This window comes from Stomoxys calcitrans, chromosome 5 (assembly GCF_963082655.1).
Source record: "Stomoxys calcitrans chromosome 5, idStoCalc2.1, whole genome shotgun sequence".
NCBI classification, from domain to species: domain Eukaryota; kingdom Metazoa; phylum Arthropoda; class Insecta; order Diptera; family Muscidae; genus Stomoxys; species Stomoxys calcitrans.
Genome location: NC_081556.1, coordinates 108,202,016 through 108,222,205, shown reverse-complemented (window position 1 = coordinate 108,222,205; position 20,190 = coordinate 108,202,016). Strand labels below are relative to the sequence as shown.

The following is a 20,190-nucleotide window of genomic DNA, read 5'->3' as shown; positions in this document are numbered from 1 at the left end:
TTGACATGTGAGAAGTTTGCCCCTGTTTCTTAGCGGAATGTTGATGTGCAAAATTTGCATTTTGTACCCCACCGAGTGGCTCAATTCCCTATAGCAGGCACCTACCGGTTGAAAGGGCCTCACTGATTGACATCAACCAACACCCTGCACGGAAGAGTTTAGAATACGATCTTGAATTGTAACTAATAAAGTTTATTAATAATAAAAGTTGTACTGCTGAAAGGGACTTGAAAGTGGACGACTGCTGGCCTAGCTCAAACGTAGACAAATCCACATTAGCAGCTTAGGATTGGCGCATATAAAAGGAAGTCGCACCGAGTACTCGTGACAATCAACCAAGGAGTCAGAAGTAGAGCTGGTAATATATCGATGGTACTATCGATGTTTTATTTGTTGCCTGAATATCGATTGATATTTTTCCCATCGATACCATCGGTAGAGTTCAATTTTTTTTTTGCTAAATTAAACAAAGACAAGTAAAAAGGCGTTAAGTTCGGCCGGGCCGAACTTTGGATACCCACCACCTCGGGTATATATGTAAACCACCTTTCATCAAAATTCGGTGAAAATTTCATACCTTATACTCATATACCTCATACCGATCTGAACTATATACGACACGGATGTCGAAAAGCCGAACATAAGTCACTGTGTCAAATTTCAGTGAAATCGGATTATAAATGCGCCTTTTATGGGGCCAAGACTTTAAATGAAGATATCGGTCTACATGGCAGCTATATCCAAATCTGGACCGATTTGGGCCAAGTTGCATAAACATGTCGAATAGCCTAACACTAAGCACTGTCCCAAATTTCGGCGAAATCGGACAATAAATGCCTCTTTTATGGGCCCTAAACCTTAAATCCAGAGATCGGTCTATATGGCAGATATATTCAAATCTGGACTGATCTGGGCAAAATTGAAGAAGGACGTCGAAGAGCCTAACCAAACTCACTGTCTCAAATTTCAGCGACATCGGACATTAAATGTCTCTTTTATAGCCCCAAAACCTAAAACCTAGATATCGGTCTATATGGCAGCTATATCCAAATCTGGACCGATCTGTGCGATATTGCAGAGGTATGTCAAGGGGCTTAACTTAACTCACCGTTCCAAATTTCGGGGACATCGGGCAATAAATGAGCATTTTATGGGCCCCCAAAACCATAAATCAAGAAATCGGGCTATATGGCAGCTATATCCAAATTTGAACCGATCTGGACCAAATTGAAGAAACTGATTTTATTAAATTTTGGTTTTATTCGGTCTGTACCGAAAAGCCGAACATAAGTCAATGTGTCAAATTTCAGTGAAATCGGATTATAAATGCGCCTTTTATGGGGCCAAGACTTTAAATCGAGATATCGGTCTACATGGCAGCTATATCCAAATCTGGACCGATTTGGGCCAAGTTGCATAAACATGTCGAAGAGCCTAACACTAAGCACTGTCCCAAATTTCGGCGAAATCGGACAATAAATGCCTCTTTTATGGGCCCTAAACCTTAAATCCAGAGATCGGTCTATATGGCAGATATATTCAAATCTGGACTGATCTGGGCAAAATTGAAGAAGGACGTCGAAGAGCCTAACCAAACTTACTGTCTCAAATTTCAGCGACATCGGACAATAAATGTCTCTTTTATGGCCCCAAAACCTAAAACCTAGATATCGGTCTATATGGCAGCTATATCCAAATCTGGACCGATCTGTGTGATATTGCAGAAGTATGTCAAGGGGCTTAACTTTACTCACCGTTCCAAATTTCGGGGACATCGGGCAATAAATGAGCATTTTATGGGCCCAAAACCATAAATCAAGAAATCGGTCTATATGGCAGCTATATCCAAATTTGAACCGATCTGGACCAAATTGAAGAAATATGTCTAAGGGCCTAACACATATCACTGTCCCAAATTTCTGCGAAATCGGACCATAAATGTGGCTTTTATGGGCCTTAGACCCTAAATCGGAGGATCGGTCTATATGGCAGCTATATCCAAATCTGGACCGATCTGAGCCAAATTGACAAAGGATGTCTAGGGGATTACCACAACTCACTGTTCCAAATTACAACAAAATCGGATAATAAATGTGGCTTTTATAGGCCTAAGACCCTAAATCGGCGGATCGGTCTATATGGGGGCTATATCAAGATATAGTCCGATATAGCCCATCTTCGAACTTAACCTGTTTATGGACAAAAAAAGAATCTGTGCAAAATTTCAGCTCAATATCTCTATTTTTAAAGACTGTAGCGTGATTTCAACAGACAGACGGACAGACGGACGGACATGGCTAGATCGTCTTAGATTTTTACGCTGATCAAGAATATATATATACTTTATAGGGTCGGAAATGGATATTTCGATGTGTTGCAAACGGAATGACAAAATGAATATACCCCCATCCTTCGGTGGTGGGTATAATAAGCTTTCTGACTCTGAATATATCGTTTAAGATACATTGCGCCTATAGATGGCGCTATTTTCATCCGATTGATCTACAATTTTGTAGAATGATTTTTCTCATGACTTCCAACTGATTTTATTAAATTTTGGTTTTATTCGGTCTGTACCGAAAAGCCGAACATAAGTCAATGTGTCAAATTTCAGTGAAATCGGATTATAAATGCGCCTTTTATGGGGCCAAGACTTTAAATCGAGATATCGGTCTACATGGCAGCTATATCCAAATCTGGACCGATTTGGGCCAAGTTGCATAAACATGTCGAAGAGCCTAACACTAAGCACTGTCCCAAATTTCGGCGAAATCGGACAATAAATGCCTCTTTTATGGGCCCTAAACCTTAAATCCAGAGATCGGTCTATATGGCAGCTATATCCAAATCGGGACCGATCTGAGCCAAATTAACGAAGGATGTCGATGGGCCTTACACAATTCACTGCCCCGAATTTCATCAAAATCGGATAATAAATGTGGCTTTTGTGGGCCTAAGACCCTTAACCGGAGGATCGGTCTATATGGCAGCTATATCCAAATCTGAACCGATCTGGACCAAATTAAAGAAACATGTCAAAGGGCCTAAGACAACTCACTGTCCCAAATTTCAGCAACATCGGACCATAAATGTGGCTTTTATGGGCCTTAGACCCTAAATCGGAGGATCGGTCTATATGGCAGCTATATCCAAATCTGAACCGATCTGAGCCAAATTGACAAAGGATGTCGAGGGGTTTATCACAACTCACTGTTCCAAATTTCAACAAAATCGGATAATAAATGTGGCTTTTATGGGCCTAAGACCCTAAATCGGCGGATCGGTCTATATGGGGGCTATATCAAGATATAGTCCGATATAGCCTATCTTCGAATTTAACCTGCTTATGGATAAAAAAAGAATCTGTGCAAAATTTCAGCTCAATATCTCTATTTTTAAAGACTGTAGCGTGATTTCAACAGACAGACGGACGGACATGGCTAGATCGTCTTAGATTTTTACGCTGATCAAGAATATATATACTTTATAGGGTCGGAAATGGATATTTCGATGTGTTGCAAACGGAATGACAAAATGAATATACCCCTATCCTTCGGTGGTGGGTATAATAAGCTTTCTGACTCTGAATATATCCTTTAAGATACATTGCGCCTATAGATGGCGCTATTTTCATCCGATTGATCTACAATTTTGTAGAATGATTTTTCTCATGACTTCCAACTGATTTTATAAAATTTCGGTTTTATTCGGTCTATACATTGATATTGGTTCTATATAAGTCGATATCTTGATAACCTATATCTTATTTGTTGAAATAATGGTGATGGGAAATAAACGATATTATCGATGCATTGATATTTATTATAAAAAAAATATCGAATTTTGCGATTATCGATAGTTTGCCAGCTTTAGTCAGAAGAGTGCCTTACGGCCTCATGCCAGTCAGAGTGTGCGCATTCGTCGCCCAGTGCCTAGTGTAAACAAAGAGTCCTCTTGCCTCTTAGCTTCGAGTTCGCGAAAAAACAGTGCAGTAAATTTGGTTGTGCCTTCTTGCAACACATCTGCAATCGCACCCAAACTATTGGGTTGCCCAAAAAGTAATTGCGGATTTTTCATATAGTCGGCGTTGACAAATTTTTTCACAGCTTGTGACTCTGTAATTGCTTTCTTTCTTCTGTCAGTAATCAGCTGTTACTTTTAGCTTGCTTTAGAAAAAAAGTGTAAAAAAAGTATATTTGTTTAAAGTTCATTCTAAGTTTTATTAAAAATGCATTTACTTTCTTTTAAAAAATCCACAATTACTTGTTGGGCAACCTAATACATTGTGTGCCAACGAAGTGCATTTCGCCTCATAGAGCCGTCATAATCAGTGATCTCAACAGAGCCGTATATTATGGTGTGCTTCCTTACCAATGCGCCCGAAATCCCGTTTTATGTCAATGGAGTGCCCTCTCGCCTCTTCGTGCCTACACCCCAGTGAACTCAAAACAGTGCCGAGTACTAGGGTTTGTTTTCCATCCAGAAATACGTGAATTGTGCTGTACATTAGAATGTACCTTCTTGCCACCGCGCCAGAAACAGTGTTTTATGTCAACGCAGTGCCTTCTTATCTCCTCGACCCGTCACCACAGTCAACCCGAACAAGTTCATGTATAAGGGTGTGCCTCCTATCAACCAAGCCGGGAATCGTACCGTTTATTGGAGAGTGATTCTTCTGCTTTCAGTTCCCAAATATCTTGATTAGCAACGGTGTGATCTTTCGCACCTCCTTGCTACCAATCGGTGTGTCGAGCTGTGTATGGGGGTGTGCCTCCTTGCCACCAATCGGAGTGCAGAGCTGTGTATGGGGGTGTGCCTCCTTACCACTCATCCCTCGTTCCCGAATCCCACTGTTTACCAATGGAGTGCCCTTTTGTCTCCACCTGTCGTGACAGCATATGAACCCGAATAGTGACGTGTATTATGGAGTCCCTCTAGTCACTGCGTAGCATGCGTGGCCTACCGAAGGTTGTGCCAATTAGTCACTGCGTGGCCTAGCGAAACGCGGCTACAAAAATCAGCAACTTCCTTTGTGCTTCCTTGCCAACGCGCCCAGTGTTTTATGTGAAAGGAGTGCCTTCGCGGCTCCTCGTGCCGTCACCCCAGTCAACCCGTACAAGGTCATGTATTAGGGTGTGCCTCGTAGCCACAAAGCCGAGAATCGTACCGTTTATTATGGTATGACTTCTTTTGCTCTCAGTGGCCGAATATCTTGATTAGCAACGGCCCAGTTGACCCGACCAGTGGGGCGTATTAGGGTGTTCCTCTTTGTGAACAATCTATGTGTCGTACAGTGTATGGGAGTGTGCCTTCATACCACTCATCCCTCGCTCCCGAATCCCACTGTTTACCAACGGAGTGCCCTCATGCCTCCAACTGTCGTGACAGCATATGAACCCGAACAGTGCCGTGTATTAGGGAGTGCCTCTAGTCACTGCGTAGCATGCGTGGCCTACCGAGTGCCTACAGAGTGCCTTCTCACCTCTTTGTGCTGTAACCCCAGTGAACCCGGAAAAGGTTAAGTATTAGGGTGTGCCTACTAGCCACCAAGCCTGGAATAGTACCGTGTGACTTAGGGAGTGACTTATTCTGCATTCAGTGTCCGAATATCTTGCTTAGCAACGGAATGATCCTAGTGCCGTGAACGCCAGTAAACCCGAACAGTGGCGTGTATTAGGGTGTTCCTCCTTGCCACCAATCGGTACGTAGAGCTGTGCCACTCATCCTCCGATCCCGAATCCTAACGTTTACCAACGGAGTGCCCGAACTGTGGCGAGTATTAGGGGGTAGGTCTTAGTGAGTGCGTGGCCTACCGAAGCATGTATCTCCTTATCGCCTACCGCGGCTACAGATCACACCCACTAGCAAAGTTCCCTCAAAGATCTACAGGTTACCGAACCCCAATATCAAACTGTGTATTAGGGTACGCCAGCTAGTCAAACCATCCACCGAGTCCTTTAGCGGCTTTCGTTCCGAATTAGAACCCAACTATAAGCGTCTACCTTTAAAACTCCATCAAAGCAAATAAAAACCAAATACAACAGCGTTTCACTCTCTCTCAGTCCCACGTATGATACATTTCTGCGACAAACCTTGCGCCCGGTGTGCTGTACCCCAGCAGCCAGTGGTAATTTGCCGTTTCACTACCTCAATTAGAACTTTGCGAAAAATTTAGCCATCACAATAAGTTTCAAAGTTTAAATTGGCTACATTTGAAAAAAAGCACTCGTCTTCTTATTTTCTTTGGTAATAGTCACACAGTTGTGATTTTTTTTTTTTAATTTCCTATCAAATTAAAAATAAATTAAAATTTATTATGCAACCCAGTAAAGTGAGATCAATGGGAGGCAGGAGTTTTTTTTCTCATTGTACACCGCCAGACTAATTTACATGGCAATTGTGGAATGGCGCTTAAATTCTATGGCAACTTACGTGTGGTATCGTAATGAACTCCTTTGAATTCCTCAAAGCATGGCAAGATGGCCCATGATCCTGCTGCTGTCCGTGGCCAACATAGCACTGAATCAAATGAGACTGGACAGGAGAGCACATTCAAGGCATTGCTGGATGCGCTGACTTTGTGCTGAAAAAAAGAACGAAAGAAACCGGAAAAGAAAATAAGTACCCATGGTAAATATGAAAAGGGCAAAAAAAAATTCCAAACAACGATACCGGACACAAATCAAACAATAAAAAGACGGAAACCAAGCATGAACATTAACATAGCAAACAGTTCATGTTTTTCTTTGTAAACACTTTCCTGGTAGAGCCAATGAGGTAACGCGGCAGGATATTATGTTCATTAAGGCCTGTTGCTGGCAAGGCTACTTCAATGGCGAAAATTATGAATGTTAACGGATGAAAGAGGTAGAAATAGGTTAAACTGTGGCTTCAAATTTCAAAAGACAAGTAAAAGCGCGTTCAATTCGGCTGGGCCGATTCTTATGTATCCTCCATCATGGATGGAATTTGACACGTTTTTTGAATGACTTGTATATAAGAGATACAAATTGAGATGGAAAGTTACTAGTTAAGACTATTAAAGGTCATAAATAAATAACACGCTTAAAATTTCCGCCAACTAAATGCACCTCTAGGAGGCCACCGTATCGCAGAGGTTAGAATATCCGCCTATGACTTTGAACGCTTGGTTCGAATCCTGGCGAGAACATCACAAAAAAATTTTTAGCGGTGGTTATCCCTTCCCAATGCTGGCGACATTTGTGAGGTACTGTACCAATTGGTATAGCAGCCATGTGAAAACTTTTGTCAAAAAAGGGGTGTCGCATTGCGTCACGCCGTTCGAACTCGGCTATAAAAAGGAGGCCACTTATCTTTGAGCTTAAATTTGAATCGGATAGCTCTTTTTGATATATTAGAAGTTTGCCCCAGTTCCTTTATTGCAATTCCTTGTTTGCAATTGCACCTCTAGAGACTCAAGAAGTCAAATCGGGCGACGGGTTTATATGACAGCTATCTATATCAGGTTATAAACTTATTTGGATTATACTTGGAACGGCTGTTTGATCTCATAGTAAAATCCTACGTGCAAAATTTCAGCAATTGAGCCTTCTCAATTGAGCCTTCTAGTGGTTCAAGAAGTCAGAAGAAGCTCGGTTTATGTGACAGCTACTAGCCGAACCGGGCCAGCACCGCTGGGCCTTCTTTAACTCTCAGGGTGGGGACACTACGACCTTAATGTGGATATCTAATTCGAGCCACTATAGCCAATGTCAGTCTATGACGCTGAACGACTGCGTTTGAATCCTGGCGAGAACATCGGACCAAATTAAAAGCTGAGGTTGTACCATGCCATGCATGGTCATGCACAAAATTCCCCCCAAAGAAGTGTTGCACTGCGGCACGTCGTTCGGACCCTTGTATAAAAAAAGGTCCCTTATTATTGAGCTGTAACTTAAACTTATCGGAAAGCACTCATTGATGTGTGAGAAGTTTACCCCTGCACGGTTCCTGGGCAAATTTTTACTCACTCCCAAATGCCTTTCTTGTGAGTCCTATATTACCGTAAATTATTTCCGGATTAGGGGGTATTTCGGGGGTGGGGTGGCCAGCCAGACACTTGTTCTGTTTGAGGTTGGGGTCTTTGTCCTGAAAATGAGTATCAATTTCTCCAAAATCAATCAATTTCCACTCCAAATAATTTTTATATTAAAGGGAGATATTTTGGGGTTGGGGCGGCTCTACAAACACGCGGTTTTCCATTGGATATCAAATTAGTTTTTCCCTCTCAATGTCCTTTCGTTTGAGCTCTATATTGTAGAGATGGGTCTATATACCCACCATTTGGCGGGTTTTGGGTGGCCCTTGAGGCACCCGAGACCAACAATAGAAACCATGTTTTGTTTCTGGTAAATGTGAGAGTGCAAAACAAGTTAAAGCGTGCTAAGTTCGGCCGGACCGAATCTTATATACCCTCCACCATTGATGGCATTTGTCGAGTTCTTTCCCGGCATCTCTTTTTAGACAAACAAAGAATAAAAGAAAATAATTGCTATGCTAATTGAATTGAGTGTTGGAGGCCACAGTAGATGTCTATGTATAAAATTTCAGCGAAATCGAATAAGAATTGGAACTTTTAGGGGCTCAAAATGTAAAATAGGGAGATCAGTTTATAGGGGAGCTGTATCAGGTTGAAGACCGATTCAGACCCTATTTGACACGTATATTGAAGGTCATGAGAGATGCCGTTGTACAAAATTTCAGCCATATCGGATGAAAATTGCGCCCTCTAGTGGCTTAAGAAGTCAAGACCCCAGATCGGTTTATATGGCAGATTTATCAGGTTATGGACCGACTTTAACCATACTCAGCATAGTTGTTGGAAGTCATAATAAAACACTTCATGCAAAAATCGGATAAGAATTGTACCCTCTAGCGCCTCAAGAAGTCGAGATCCCAGGTCGGTATATATGGCAACTAGATCAAAATATGGATCGACATGGCCCATTTAGAATCCCAACCGACCTACACTTAAAGGAAGTATTTGTGCAAAATTTCAAGCGGATAGGTTTACTCCTTCGAAAGTTAGCGAGCTTTCGACAGACAGATGGACGGACAGAGCGACGGACGGACAGACAGACAGACGGATGGACAAACAGACGGACGGACATGGCTAGATCGACTTAAAATATCATGACGATCAAGACCATATACACATTAAGGGATCTTACACGAAGTTACAAACAGAATGACGAAATTAGTATACCCCCATCCTATGGTGGAGGGTATAAAAATGTCAAAAGAATCACATGATCAATCTTCGAGATCTGGTGTTTAAAAAAAAAAAAATAGGTCAGTAAATATGAACCGTTAGACGGTGTTTTGGGGGTGGGGCGGCTACCGGCACGTTGCCATAGATATCAAATTCGTTTTTTACTGCTTGTTTGGGGTCAAACTAAGGGTTTTGCCTTCCGAAATAAAACATAGGAAGTTTTATGTTTAAAATTCAAATGTGGTGGTGATTGTTTATTGTGATGTTCTTTTCTATGTTATTTAAATTCATTAGTTATAAGTAGATCGTAGTGTTTAAGTAGCAAATATTTAGGTTTAGATAGCACAATTCATAGATTTAAGTAGCAGTAGTAAGTAGATTAAAATTTAAATTATGAGTATAGTTGATTGTAGTAGATAGACATTGTATTTAACAGGTGGGGGGTTTGCAATATTAGAATTAGTTGGTGTTGTATGTTGTGTCCCGCACTTATGGTTGTTGTGATGTTGCAATTGTGGGTCGAGTGTAGATTTGGTTTTTGAGTCGGTTGTTATTGTGTCACTTTGTATCTAAAATGTTAAATATATTAGTTCACTGTTTCAAAGTTTATTGTTGCAATGTTCACTCTAGTTATATATGTTTGTATGTATGTTCACTTTTTACTTTTCACTTCACTTGGGTTTTCACTTTGAGGGGGAGAGAATACGATGCGCGGGTTTGAGATTTAAAACGAGACTGATCTTTTTTGGTTGTTGCTTGTCACTTGGACCCCGCGAAAACGGTCAACTTTCCAAGCTACAAGCAACAATTCCAGGTAAACAAATATGAAGTCAAGGCGGAATCAGCGATTAAGAATTTACTTCAATGTACCGTTATGCACAGTGGGTCATGTGCATACGTGAACGCATGTCTGCACATGGGTGCACATGATTTCATGTTCAAACGTACTTTGAACATTCTCCCCCTCCAAGTGACGAAGTGACATCTAACCTTTTTAATTTTGGTTTCTTGCCTGTGAGGTGACTGGGCCGACGAACACGTATCCCCAATCTGTCTCCTGGGCGAAGACGGCTCCCAATCCGGGTTGTACAACACCACTCCTTTTCTATCTATGAAGGGGTTGAATGGTAAAAGACTACTTCTAGGTGAAAGCCTTTTCTTTTGGGTCAAAGAACTGTATTCCTCAACGAAGTAATGTTTCTGAGTTGCCACTATAAGACGCATCTTTGTGTCTATGAGCTCTGGGCTGGTTATTTCTTGCGATGAAATTTTAAGTGAGGATCTAGTTGAACCTGTGTTACGCCAGAACCTAACTGCGTAAGACAAAACACGATATGCTCTAGCTAAAGACGAAAATCGAGTCAAAGGGTCATCAAAAGTGCCTGTTGCGAATACTTTAACTTGTTTTGCTTCAAGATTAGTGTCTGTATTAACTCGGTCTTGCGGCCACTGATCATGCGGCAATTTGAGCCACTGGGGTCCCGTCCACCATAAATTATGAGCTATTAAGTCGTCAGGAGAACAGCCACGACTTGCTACATCTGCAGGATTATATTCTGAGTCAACATGTTTCCAATTCTCACCGCCGACGTTCTCTAATATCTCTGAAACCCTGTTACCAACGAAAGCGCTCCATGAGCATGGTGGCTTTTGTAGCCAGGCTAGAACGATTGTAGAGTCGGTCCAGAAATGGGTCGTAAACTTTGATAATTGAAGCTTAGGCACAATGGCATTTGTTAACTTTGACAACATAACTGCACCGCATAATTCTAACCTTGGCAGAGAGATTTTCTTAACTGGGGCTACTCGGGTCTTGGCTGCTAGAAGAAAAGTGTCTACAGTTTTATCGATGTGTTCAACGCGTATATAAATTGTGGCTGCATATGCGCTTTCTGACGCGTCGCAGAATCCATGTATTTCCACAATACTAGCAGGTGTAAACCGAACCCATCGTGGTATCGATACAGTGTCTATAGAATGGCTACCTCTCACAAAGTTATTCCAGTTCATTTGAGTCACTGGCTTCAACGAGTCGTCCCATTCTACCTTATCTAGCCAAACCTGTTGCATGATTAACTTGGCTACAACTATTACTGGCGCTAACCATCCACATGGGTCGAAAAACTTTGCTATCGTTGATAATACTTCTCGCTTGGTGCTCATTTGCTTTTCTTCAACTGTAGGGGCCGTAAAAGTGAAATTATCACCTGATATATTCCAACGAATTCCTAGGGTCTTTGTCGAAGAAGCTTCGGAAATATTTAACCAATCTATTGGAAGAAGCATGTCTTCATTTAAATCCTTTAACAAACGTGTGTCATTTGACGCCCATTTTCTTAGCCTGAAACCAGCTGATTCTAATGCGGAGGCTAATTCTTTCCTAGCTGCTGTAGCTTCTTCTATGGAGTGTCCGCCCGCTAATACATCATCGACATATAAATTTTCTTTAATAATTCTTGATCCTAACGGATGAGAATCTTTCACGTCTTCTGCTAACTGGAGAAGGGTCCTAATCGCTAAAAATGGGGCGCAATTTATGCCGAAGGTAACAGTTAAGAGTTCGTAATCCTCAATTGGGTGGTTTTCTGATTTGCGAAAGAGGATCCTTTGAAATGCTGTTTGATTGGGGTCTACTAAGATCTGACGATACATCTTTGTCACGTCTGCATTGAAGACGTATTTAAAAAATCTCCAGTTCAACACTTGTACGACAAGGTCTTGCTGAAGTATGGGTCCTGTATGTAAGATATCATTAAGACTTTTCTTGTTTGATGTTGGGCTAGATGCGTTAAAAACCACTCTAAGTTTTGTGGTAACCCTATCTGGTTTGATAACTGCATGGTGAGGTAAGTAGTAGTGAGGGGTCTTGTATACGCTGTTTGGGTCTACCTTCCTCATGTGTCCTAATTCCAAATACTCTAATATGGCTGCATCATAATGTGCTTTAATATCTGGGGTCTTAGACAACTTTTTCTCCATTCTATGAAACTGTGCCAATGCGATGTTCCTAGATGAACCGATCTCTGAACAGCTTTTAAAAGGTAAAGTTACGATATATCTCCCCGCCTCATTACGTCGTGTTGTATTTTTGTAATTATTTTCGCAATAAATATCTTCTGCTGACCTCAAAACCTTTTTTGGGGTCTCTTCCACCTCCCAAAAGCGAGTGATTATCTTTTCTAATGATGATGCACTATAAAGTGTGATTTGTCTGTCGGATTTAGGGTCTTCCGTAATGGGTCCTCCTATGATCCACCCAAAAACGGTGTCCTGCGCTATAAGTGATCCAAAGGATTTCATAGTACCGCCTTTTGTGAATATAAGGGGTCCAATATCTAATCCGATTAACATGTCCACGGGTCGACTTTCAAAGAATCGGGGGTCCGCGAGACTAAGGTGTGCAAAATCTCCAACTTGATTTTGCCTTAAATTGTGTGTTGGTAAATGAGAAGGTAGGGTCTTTAAGACTGGTGCCCAAACCTCCAGCTCAAAACTAGGATTTACTCGTGAGCAAAGATTGAAGACGCAAGCTTTTGTCGATGTTTCAGAAACTGCGTCGCTTAAACCTGTGACGTGAATTAAATTCTTAACTGTTGGAAGTTGCAATTTGTTTCTAATTTTTTCTGATATGAAAGTTGATTGTGACCCAGGATCGATGATTGCCCTGGCATCATATCTATGTCCTCTAGATTTGATTTGAACTATTGCTGTGAACAAAAGTGTCTCTTTGGGTTGCGGAGTGGGTCTGATTTCCTGAAGTGTCAAAGTCGTTGAACAAGGTGCTTCTAAACAAGGTGTGGACTGTATATTTGGCGATACCGATGGTTGTACTAGGGTGGTTGAAGCGGCAGCACTGGTACTAGGGCGTGCGTATTCGCTAACCGGTTGAGCTAGGGTGGTAGGATCAGTAGCACTGGTGCTAGGTCGTGCTTCCTGTCTACCGGGTTGAACTAAAGTGTTGAGAGCGGCAGCACTGGTGCTAGGTCGTGCTCCGCCTCGTTGGTGTGTGTCTGTTGTAGGGTACTGGCTCTGGTTGCCTTTATGTATCAAACTGTGGTGTCGTTGACTACATTCCCTACAACTAAAACGACTTTTACACTCCCTGACTCCATGATCCGAAGAAAGGCAGTTATAGCAAAGATGACCTGTCTTAACAATGTTTATTCGATCGTTGATCGACCTTTCTAGAAATTGAGGACATTCTCGCAAAGAATGATTGGATTTACAAAGTTGACAAACCGGTTTGTTATTCTGAGCATTATAGTGTGATTGTGTGTTGTTGCTGGGTCTTGAGCCCGTGTTCTTGAAATTGGGATTTACATTTGTTTGAAAACTATTAACTCGCTTTTCCCGCTTATCGTACTCCGATCTGGGTTGATTATATCTCGAATATTGTGGCTTGATATTGCCGACTGATTCTAGGGTCTTGAATTTATGGGTCAAAAATACATCTAGTTGATTCCACGATGGAAGAGACGAACAATCTGCTAGGCTGCTTTCGAATTCTTCTAAAAATATTCTTGGTAGTTTGGTTGACACAAGATAAACTAAGATTGGGTCCCATCCCCCCGTTTCTACTTCAAGGGTCTGTAAAGTTTGGGTACAACTACCTATAGTGCGCTGTAATTTCTGGATTGTTGACGCGTTATCAACGGAAACCGAAGGTAAATTAAAAAGAGCTCGCAATTGCTCATTTACCTGCATGCGTTTATTTTCGTACCTATGAACGAGATTTCTCCACGCTATGTCGAAACCCTCATGGGTCAGTGGAACATTGGAAATTATTTCGCGGGCTTCTCCTGCTGTTTTCTGGGTTAAGTGAAACAACTTCTCGACTTTACTTAATTTTGAACTGTTAATGTAAATTGCTGAAAATAAGTCCCTAAAGGTGGGCCATTCGCGATATCCCCCTTTAAAAACATCTGTGTCACAGGGCGGCAATCTTAGAGCTGGTGAAAAATCATTATTGTCTCGCTGTTGGGTCATCGATATTCTCTCCTGTTTTTCTTGATCTTGTTGCTCGTTAAGGGCCAAAATTTCTCCGTTAAGAGAGCTTAAACACCGTTTATAAGTTTCTAGTGCCTGTTTGTAATTATTTCGAAGTTTAGTTTTATCTATAGGTGTCTCATCCTTTTCCGGAATGCGGTCCCTACAATCTAAGTATGCCTTCTTGATTTGATCCCATAAAGAATTGAGTTCTACCCGCGTGATTTCTAACGAATGTATATTATCATCTGACTTAGCCGCGGAGTAAACGCTTTCAAAATCTACTAAATCATTCACACAGTTTACAAATTTTTCGCGTAAATTCTTATCCATTTTGTAATTGGCTTGTATATGTTTTAAATAGGTTCAAAAACTATAAAACCACGGAAAAATCTACAACAAAATGTCCAAAAAAACTGGTTATTTGTAGAAATCAAATCTATTTCTAAAAAACCTAATGCGAAGAAAAAAATGTGTGTCTTGATGATGGGTCAAATATCTAAGGGTCAAACCTGAAACTTTTTACAAAATTCGTAATAAATGTTTTATCTGGGTCACTAGAAAAAAAAACAGGTTAATATTTCTGATGATATCGATTATACAATAGCCGCAAAAAATTGTAAGAAAAATTTTCCTTTCAAATCGCAATACACCAGCAATTTAATTCCGCTCGAATTAAAGTTGCAAAAAAAAAAAATTTATTTTTCTCCAAAAAAAATTAAACTTTCACTTTTCAAAATTTGGCATACAGAACTAGATGATTCTTTACAATAATACTGCTTTGACTCGTTGGGTCAATTTGCTTTCTGTATAAAAAACAACAAAGGATTGCACAAACAACCACAGTCCTTTCCGACCGTTTCCACTTAAATTTGTGCAATAGAATGAAGTTTTAAAATTTCGAAGACAAATGAGGCCAGCACGCAATATTATTTTCGTTATTTCTCACACAAAAACAATTCTTGATAAAAAAAACTTCTTCTTTTCTAAAAGCACTTCGATTTTTCTTAGACACTTTTCCTTTTCTTTATAAAAAATTTCAACAAAAAATCTCGTGGATGTCTGTCCCGAAAATCCTACACACTGCCTTGAAAGTAGGGTCTGCTATATTGGGTCAAATTCACTTGGATCAAATTAATTTGGGTCAAAATTAATCAGACAACCGAATTAGCGATTCATAATCAGAAAACGATCAAAAACAATATTAAAGTACGCTGGGTAAATGTATGAACTTTTCCTTTTTTGAAAAAAAGGTTATGTATGACGTAATACCCAAGCGCACTTTAATAGAAAAACAAAATGGTACTCACTTTGAAGCTTCTTTTTTGATGTGTGTGTATGTGTGTGTGTGTGTAGGTGGGCGCTTGGCTTGGGTCCAGAATTGTGTGTTGGCGCCTTTTGCAATTTTTGTAGCTTTGTGTCGTTAGAGTTTTGGATTTTGTTGTTTTAGTGTTTTTGATTTGATGAAGTTTTGGGAATTTAACCGTTGTAGCGGGTTTTTCCGTTTTTATCCCAGAGCGTAGATTTTTTGTTTTTGTGTTTTTACACGGAACGCACGAAATTGATTTTGTTGGGGTTTTTTGAAAAATGCACAATATTTTATGTTTGATAGAAAAAGAAAGAATTAGTTTGGGATAAAATTTACAAATTTATCGAGCAACCCATAATTCTGTTTTAACACTTTAATTTGTTTTTTAAGTTAAAATACTGAAAAATTTATGATTTTTAGAGAAAAAAATTTTTCAAAATATGTAGAAAAAAATTAACATAAATTTTGGGTTGGACGATAAATTGTTAAATTTTTCAATTTTTTAGCTCTTTTTTTTCATTTTAACACAAAGAAACTTCTTTCAACAATTTAAAATTTTTGATTTTTTATAATTTTTGAAATTCCACTTTTTTCCACTTCTGTTCCACTGTGCGGGTCACTTTACGTTTTTTGGGTCACTGTAACACTTTTCTAATGGTTTATAACAAAATTTAATTAATTTTTGCAAATTACAAATTTAATTTAATTATTTTTATTTTCTTCGGGTCACCCTGTTGATTTAATTATCTTTTATTTTGTATGAGTCTTCTTGACCTTTGCAACTGTGTTATTCTTTTTTTTGTTTATTTCTTTTTGATACCGCTTTGGTTGGATTATTTTATCAAGAAATTAATAAAATAAATCCAGAAAACAAATTATGGGTTTCCGAAGCCGCTTAATAAATAAAAAAATTATTTTTTTTTTGTGTTGCTTTTAATAACTATGGCCAAATTCCTTTTATATGTGTTTTGTGACTTGTTTTATGTTGGCCGTCCGTCCATACGTGTCTGTATGTACGGTTGTGTGTAACCAACCCTTTTTTCGCACTTTTCTCTATTACTTTTGCTTTTAATTGGTGGGTCACTGCACTTTTGTTGTTGCGAATTTTTTGTGTTTCGGTCACTGGGTCTTTTGAAATGAAAATGAATTATTTTTGGGCAGAAAACAGAAAATTTTTTTTGATTTTTGGTTTTTTAATTATTTAAAAAAACCACTTATCCGGTTCGAAGGACCAAATGTTTGGGGTCAAACTAAGGGTTTTGCCTTCCGAAATAAAACATAGGAAGTTTTATGTTTAAAATTCAAATGTGGTGGTGATTGTTTATTGTGATGTTCTTTTCTATGTTATTTAAATTCATTAGTTATAAGTAGATCGTAGTGTTTAAGTAGCAAATATTTAGGTTTAGATAGCACAATTCATAGATTTAAGTAGCAGTAGTAAGTAGATTAAAATTTAAATTATGAGTATAGTTGATTGTAGTAGATAGACATTGTATTTAACAGGTGGGGGGTTTGCAATATTAGAATTAGTTGGTGTTGTATGTTGTGTCCCGCACTTATGGTTGTTGTGATGTTGCAATTGTGGGTCGAGTGTAGATTTGGTTTTTGAGTCGGTTGTTATTGTGTCACTTTGTATCTAAAATGTTAAATATATTAGTTCACTGTTTCAAAGTTTATTGTTGCAATGTTCACTCTAGTTATATATGTTTGTATGTATGTTCACTTTTTACTTTTCACTTCACTTGGGTTTTCACTTTGAGGGGGAGAGAATACGATGCGCGGGTTTGAGATTTAAAACGAGACTGATCTTTTTTGGTTGTTGCTTGTCACTTGGACCCCGCGAAAACGGTCAACTTTCCAAGCTACAAGCAACAATTCCAGGTAAACAAATATGAAGTCAAGGCGGAATCAGCGATTAAGAATTTACTTCAATGTACCGTTATGCACAGTGGGTCATGTGCATACGTGAACGCATGTCTGCACATGGGTGCACATGATTTCATGTTCAAACGTACTTTGAACACTGCTAAATACGGTTGATTTGAGCTCCATATTGCAATAATCGGAAATGAAGTTCAGTTAAGGGGTTATTTAGGGCATACCCCCAAACACATGGCTCCAAAATTGGATATGAAATTCGTTTTTACTCTCAAATACATTTCATTTGAGCCCCCTATTGTTATAATGGGTCAATTAACCTATTTGACGTATTTTTGGGAGGAAAAGCGCCACGTAGACTTGAATGCCATTTTCGTTATCTACTCCCAAATACCTTTCATTTGTGTCCCATATTGCCATGGTCGCCTAATATGCCGATTTGGGGGTATTTGGGGGCGGGGCGACCTCCCATTACTTGGACCAAATTTTTATACCCACCACCGACGGATGGGGGTATATTCATTTTGTCATTCCGTTTGCAACACATCGAAATATCCATTTCCGACCCTATAAAGTATATATATTCTTGATCAGCGTAAAAATCTAAGATGATCTAGACATGTCCGTCCGTCTGTCTGTTGAAATCACGCTACAGTCTTCAAAAATAGAGATATTGAGCTGAAATTTTGCACAGGTTCTTTTTTTATACATAAGCAAGTTAAGTTCGAAGATGGGCTAAAGCGGACTATATCTTGATATAGCCCCCATATAGACCGATCCTCCGATTTAGGGTCTTAGGCAAATAAAGGCCACATTTATTATCCGATTTTTCTGAAATTTGGGACAGTGAATTGTGTTAGGCCCTTCGACATCCTCCGTCAATTTGGCCCAGATCGGTCCAGATTTGGATATAGCTGCCATATAGACCGATCCTCTAATTTAAGGTCTTAGGCCCATAAAAGCCATATTTATTATCCGATTTTGCTGAAATTTGGGACAGTGAGTTGTCTTAGGCCCTTCGACGTCCTTCGTCAATACGGCTCAGATCGGTTCAGATTTGGATATAGCTGCCATATAGACCGATCCTCCGATTTAGGGTCTTAGGCCCATAAAAGCCACATTTATTATCCGATTTTGCTGAAGTTTGGGACAGTGAGTTGTGTTTGGCCCTTCGACCTCCTTCGTCAATTTGGTTCAGATCGGTTAATATTGGGATATAGCTGCCATATAGACCGATCGTCCGATTTAGGGTCTTAGGCCCATAAAAGTCACATTTATTATCCGATTTTGCTGAAATTTGGGACAGCGAGTTAAGTTAAGTCCCTTGACATACTTCTGCATTATGGTACAGATCGGTCAGGTTTGGATATAGCTGCCATACCGATCTCTCGATTTAAAGTTTTGGGCTAATAAAAGACGCATCTATTGTCCGATGTTGCCGAAATTTGGGACAGAGAGTTAAGTTAAGCCCCTCTACGTGTCTCGCAATTTGATCAAGATTTGCATATAGCTGCCATATAGCCATATATATGCCATTTATAATCCGGCTTAATTGAAATTTGACACATTGATTTATGTTAGGCTTTTCGACATCCATTTTGTATATGGTTCAGATCGGTTTATTTTTAGATTTAGCTACTAAAAAGACCAATATTTTGTTAAACACAATTGAACAATGACTTGTATTTATTAGTATTTGGTCCAAATCGGATCATATTTCGATATAACTGCTATGGGACATAAGGCATTAAATTTTCACCGGATTTTGTTCAAAGGTGGATTACATATATACCCGAGGTGGTGGGTATCCAGCCGGGCCGAACTTTGGATTTAATTCTACGGAACAAACATATAGTCATGATGGGTCATATGCCCATTTGGGGCGTTTTTGGGGGGTGGGGTGACCGCCTATACTTCGATCTAATTTTGTATGCCAGATTCGTATTCTACTCCCGAATACCAATCATTTGAGCCCCATATTGACATGAACATCCAATATGCCTGTTTGGGGGAGTTTTGGGGTTGGAGGGGCCCGATGGGTACTTAAGCTCATATTTTAATACCATTTTCGTTTTTACTCCATAATATCATTCATTTGACATCCATCGTTCATTTTAGCCCTCTAGGGGTCAAGAAGTCATAATCTGAGAACAGTTTATATGGCAGCTATAACAACACATAGATCGATATTCCAAACAACTTAGGTAGCATTTGTGCAAAACTTCAAGCATTTAGCTTCACTCCTTCGAAAGTTAGCCTGCCTTCTACGGACCAGAGGACGGTGTGAATGCCATTTCCATTGCCTATGAATCCATTCGTAAAAATAGTGCATATTGTCGCACGTCATTTCAAAACAACAACATTCAACACTATTCCTAGAAAGCAAATATGACGAATGCCGTGCATTACATTGCACATCTTTTGTTTGTCTAAACTAACATTCTCAAAGGCAACGAATATGCAGCGAATGGTGTGAATCATTTTAGTGTTGATTGAATAAAGCCTTATAGCTTTCAAAGGGAATGTTTTTGAATACTTCCTTAATTTCTGTTGTACGCGCCTCTATAGAATGAGGAAAGCTATTGGGAAAGAGAATGCCAAACAATTTTGTATCCGAGTGTCTTGGGACCCAAAAGAATCCCAAACGAATATATAGTCCAACGTGAGATTTAACTAAAAGGGATTTGGGAGCGGGTTTGCAAATTTGTTTGTTCAGTATAAACTCAAAAACTGCTAAACGGATTTTTTTGAAACTTTCACAGATTATGAAGGTTGATCTGGAGGG

The 20,190-nt window shown here is 39.7% G+C and overlaps 1 protein-coding gene across 2 annotated transcripts in view; it reads right to left on the bottom strand.

Annotated features, from left to right (window-relative positions):
* The window catches only part of LOC106092960 (diuretic hormone receptor), a 225,875-nt gene that overhangs the window by 69,941 nt on the left and 135,744 nt on the right, over window positions 1–20,190 (bottom strand). For both annotated transcript variants that reach the window (XM_059369414.1, XM_059369415.1), the window contains one exon: window positions 6,433–6,583. In XM_059369414.1, the coding sequence (XP_059225397.1) occupies window positions 6,433–6,583 (151 nt within the window). The remainder of the gene's footprint in view (window positions 1–6,432; window positions 6,584–20,190) is intronic.